This window comes from Gekko japonicus, unplaced genomic scaffold (genome assembly GCF_001447785.1).
Source record: "Gekko japonicus isolate JY-2015 unplaced genomic scaffold, Gekko_japonicus_V1.1 scaffold2364, whole genome shotgun sequence".
NCBI classification, from domain to species: Eukaryota; Metazoa; Chordata; class Lepidosauria; order Squamata; family Gekkonidae; genus Gekko; species Gekko japonicus.
This window is the reverse complement of record NW_015173209.1, coordinates 161,756-167,011: the sequence shown is the minus strand read 5'-3', so window position 1 is coordinate 167,011 and position 5,256 is coordinate 161,756. Positions and strand designations below refer to the sequence as shown.

Sequence of the window (5,256 nt, the reverse complement as noted above, 5' to 3'; positions counted from 1 at the left end):
GCCAAATGTATTTGGGAATCATTATTTAGCTGCCAAGTACACATCAGAGAATCACATTTGGCTGATTATATGCCAAATAATACTAATAAGGCCTTATTTGGGAATATATTTGTTTTGGTTTCTGCCGAATGCACACCCTTAATCCAAACTACACTGAGGATAATAAGTTGTGCTTTAACTTTGATGAGTTTTTTAACTATCAAGAAGGGGGAAACAAAACAAAACAAAACAGAATGTTCAAATCATGGGTAGTAATGAATCAAACATGGTAGACGGGCAAATTAAATAAAATTTACAGCCAACTGAATTATAATAGCCTTTAACGATGCAAACAATTATGAACTATGCATGCTTGTTAACAGATTGATTATACCCTGCCTCAGATTGTCCATTTATTACTTAATTCTTATGGGCATTCTCTTTGTTTGTCTGCAAATCCTTGTAGAGAATGGTACACAGCTTCCTGGATTTTTATTGTTGTTGTTGTAATTATGCGAGAACTGTTAGAACTTCCAGAAGTTAATGAAATCATTGGAAATAACCTCTTAAGGGAACATTTGGTTAAGGTAATATAAAGAGCCCTAACCAATTAGAAACCACTGTGTCAGATAACATTCTTACTTATGGTTTAGACTAGGTGAGGACAAATAACAGATGCAATCAATGCAAAAATCCTTCAGAAAATGGAGACTGGAAGTGTCTGAAGTGTTAGTTATTCCATGGATGGAATAATGGACAATTATGAACAGTCAATCAAAGTCATATTTTTGGCATATTGTTCCAATGGAATGAATCAGCATATATTTGGTAAGTGTTTCTATTTGTTTGCTTTTGCCTAAAAACTCTGAGAGGTTTCACACATTACCAGTAATGCCATTAGGACTAGAAGCTTGGTGGGGGCAGAAATCCAGTGGCCCAGCAGACAGGCTCAGCAGGATTCCCTCAATAAGCCATCAGTACCTTTCAATTTGAAGCAGATTTTTTTTAACTAAAGGGAGAGGCATAAGACCATTAAGTTCAGAGATGAAAATGTATTTGTCAACATTATGCAGCTATCAGTTGTAAAATGGAAGATACCAAATTTGCCTACCCTACCTTGGTGGTGGTGGGAAATGCAGCTGACTTCTGGTGACCTCATAGGGTTTTCAAAGCAAGAGACATTCCAAGTTGGTTTGCCATTGTCTGCCTCTGTGGAGTGACCCAGAACTTTCTTAGTGATCTACCCGTCCAAGTACTAACCAAAGTCAATCTTTCAAAGCTTCTGAGATCTGATTAGATCAGGCTAGCCTGGGCCATCCATGGCAGGGCACCCTGACTTTCCCTAATAAAACTATTATTGATAATCTAATAAGTGTGACCCAACATAATATAGGTCAGACTATCTCTCAGACTCAAATGCTGTATCTGTCTGAAGCTAAACAGTCCTATAATACTACCATTTTGTTAACAAGCATGCATAGTTCATATTTGTACCATTTTAAAAAATATGATGACAAATTTAATATTCAGTTTAATCATCATAACAAGACAGCATGTGCGGGTCTCTATTCTGTTTCCTGAGAAATCGTGTGTGTGTGTGTAAAGAGATATTATCTATATGTAGAATGGTAATACTCTGCTGTGGTCATTCTCATTTAGACTATAGGAGTCCTTTCCTTTCCTGTGCTGGCTTTTCCTTCTCCTATAGCTTTTCTGTTTTCTGTATTAAAAATATCTATCTGCTAAACTAAACTTTCCTTCCAGTTGCTATCCTCATGTCTGCCTTCATTTCTACTTTAATCTGTCAGTTTCCTGTTTCATGATAATTTTCCCTTATAGTTTCCTTATAGTTTGCCGCTGTTTTGCTCCTGATCATGTGTGTTTATCTTGCTATATGAATGCTTCCAAAACCATATCTATGTATGAGTTTTATACATCTTAAAGATGAAAACTAAAACAGCATTCACAATGTGAAGCTGTTTTTATTAGGGTGGCTGAGTTGGTCTGCAGTAGAAGGACTAGCTTTGAGTTCAGTAGCACCTTGAAGACCTACAAGATTTTCAGGGTGTGAGCTATCAGGGGCCAAAGCCCCCTTTATCACATACCGATGGGACCAGTGTTCCCTCTAATCTGAATTAGTGTGAGCTAGCTCACAGGTTTTCAGCCTCCGGCTCACACGTTTTTGTCCTAGCTCGGGAAGGATGGCTCCGGAGCAAACGAATTGATGCAGCAGCCAACTTTCATGCCGGTAGCTCACAAAGTAGAATTTTTGCTCACAAGACTCCACAGCCTAGAGGGAGCATTGAATATGTCTGATGAAAGGAGGTTTGCATCCCAAAAGCTTATACTGTTAACATCTTGTTGGCCTCTAAAGTGCTACTGGACTCAGATCTGACATGAAGCTGGGCATCCACATAGAGAGATCTCACAAACATTCTGACATGGATAAGGAAGCTCTCCACAATGTAACCTTAATTCATGAAGAGATTTTGAGTTCATGTTAAAACTGGAGACCAAGAACTTGGAATGGGGTGACGGCATTCACATAACAAGAGGAACAGTTAGGTCAGCTTTGAGATTCCTCTGTCAATCCATCAGTGTTCCACTTAAGTTTATCTGCTGCCAGCAGACATTCAACTTTGGTGTTAGATCTTATTAATCCATTTAGCAGCAACCCTATCCATTTCAGCATACCCCTAAGCTTTTAATTTGGTTAAAGCAGACTCTGTAAGGAAAGCTTTTGGTAAATTTTGGTAGAATTTCTTACACCAGTTTCATGAATATAAATGTGATTTATTAATTCCTGTATGTTAATTCAGCTCTTTGTTTCAACAGGTAAAAAAGGACAAATGAGGGAGCACAGCCAGGGTAGACAGAATGAAAGCAGAGTGTTGGATTTTATCCTCCTTGGCTTCCCCGGGTCTCTGTATTTACAAATGTTCATCTTTACACTCTTTTTATTTATGTATATCCTGACCATAATGGGAAATTTGGCCATCTTTATTCTAGTGATAACAAACCGCCGCCTCCACATTCCCATGTATTTCTTCCTTTGCAATCTCTCGTTCTTGGAGATATGGTACACCACATCCTCTATTCCTAAGACCCTTGCCATCATTCTGGGGAGGAGTAGAAGCATTTCTTTCACTGGCTGTATCCTACAGATGTACTTTGTTTTCGCCTTCGGTTGCACAGAATATTTCCTGCTATCTGCGATGGCTTATGACCGATATTTGGCCATATGTTACCCTTTGCACTACAGTACCATAATGGACCTCAGCCTCTCTGGTAAACTGGCATTTAGCTCTTGGCTGTGTGGATTCCTTGTGATTTGCATACCAGCTTTTCTCATCACAAGACTGTCCTTCTGTGGGCCCAATGTGATCAACCACTTCTACTGCAACATTGATTCCTGGATAGTTCTCTCTTGTACTGACACATATGCCATTGAGATGGCAGCTTTTGTGATATCGATCATTGTTATCTTGGGCTCATGCTTGATAACCTTTCTTTCTTACATATATATAATTTCCACCATTCTGCGCATCCCTTCCACCACAGGGCAGCAGAAGGCTTTTTCAACATGCTCTTCCCATCTTGCTGTAGTGATGATATGGTATGGATCCACTATCTTTCTGTTTGTCAAGCCTTCTAAAAGGACATCTTTAGAGATGACCAAAATTGTGAACATTCTGAACACTATTGTGACTCCCTTGCTGAATCCTTTCATCTACACACTAAGAAACAAAGATGTGAAGGAAGCCTTGAGAAATTGCTTCCACTTGAGATGAACCAAGAATGTAGTATGTATTGTGGAATGCTGTGCAGCATTATGTATTAAAATCAGCATAAAGTATACAGACTTTGGCTGGACATTTCTTTGTTTCTGTCAGTTCAATACACATCTGAGCCTCAGTCTTTCTGACCAAGGGCATAAGCGAAAGTCAGAAATGCAGGATTAAATGTGCTTATATCAAGTTTGTTAATGGGTGGCCATTCAGGATGTGGTCCTTTTAACTGTATTTAAACCTTCTTGTGACTTCTATCATGCGAATTTTTGCTTGAAGTTTTGCTTGTTTCTTTATTGCACTACTGTCTGCCATTGTATTGGACACATTTGTCAATGGCTCCTTGTAGATATCCTGCTTTCAAGCAGCCTTGGGACGTGAAACACTTTAATCTGTGTTAATGGGTAATCTTAGAAAGTATTAGAAATTTCTAAAGCTACAAAGTGGATGTTGTGCCAGTGTTTTGCATACATATTATGTTAAAAGAATGTATACGTTCTTGAGACCGGAAGTGGGTGTGGCGCAGCAACGGGCAGCTTCTCGGTCGCTCTGAGAACGCCCGATCCTTTTACGCTCCTTTGGGGGGCCCTGGGGCGACCGGGGGTACTCCGATAGATGTCCTGGAGAGAGGTCTAAGCAGGGGAATCTGTTGCAGCCCCTCCCGCTCTGGCAAGGCGGGGGAGTGTCCGCTTCCGTCCTGAAGCGGGAGCGTTCTTTAGAGTAAAGCATGATCCCATGCTCTACACAAGCTGCGGCCAGCCTTTTTAAATTCTTTTTGGAATAAAATCTAGTTACAACATGGATATGATAATATAAGAAGATTGACTTTGTAAGTACACTTATTTCTAATTTATGTGGATTAAGACATTGACTTGCAAGTAGCCCCAAATGTTTTGAGCCCAAGTTGGAGGAGATTAGCGGCCAGAAAAGGAACGGGGGAAGGACGTGGATGGTTTGGTTTTGCCCTTGAGGTCAAGGAATTTTGTTGTAGAAACTCACTTTTGTGCTTGTATTAATGGAAGGTTATTGAAAGTGACGTAGATTATATCTTTAACATGGTGTCTCCAGAGGAGTTGGAGGAAGAGGATTTTGATGACAACACCTTAATAGGGGAACTGACACTAGAGCAATTAATGAAGGTGTTGAAGAGTGAAATACAAAAAAGTATTAAACAAGTTTGCATAAATGTCTTCGGAAACTTGCAAGAGACACAAGGGGACAAGGAAAATGAGGAGAAAAATGAGAAACTGGTGCAGGATGGATGGAAGGAGACGGAGCAACAGGCTGATGGGTTTAAAGAGATGTGTGTTGATACTAAGCCTGTGCCACTAATAGAAATAAAAATGAAGAGGAAAGGAGTGCAGTATTTAGAGACAGAACAGAAAAGAAAGAAAGGACAAAATAGGCTGGATAAGGAAGGAAGAACAAAAAAGAAAAAGATAAAAAAGAGAATAAGACAAGGACTGTGGAAAAGTAGGATTGGAAAGAC

The 5,256-nt window shown here is 39.6% G+C and overlaps 1 protein-coding gene across 1 annotated transcript; it reads left to right on the top strand.

Annotated features, from left to right (window-relative positions):
• The first annotated feature begins 491 nt into the window (after positions 1-491).
• LOC107120044 (olfactory receptor 6F1-like) lies at positions 492-3,770 on the top strand. The gene is made up of 2 exons (XM_015422684.1): positions 492-566; positions 2,799-3,770. Exons 1-2 carry the CDS (start codon positions 492-494, stop codon positions 3,768-3,770), a joined length of 1,047 nt encoding a protein of 348 aa, XP_015278170.1.
• The last annotated feature ends 1,486 nt before the right edge of the window (positions 3,771-5,256 follow it).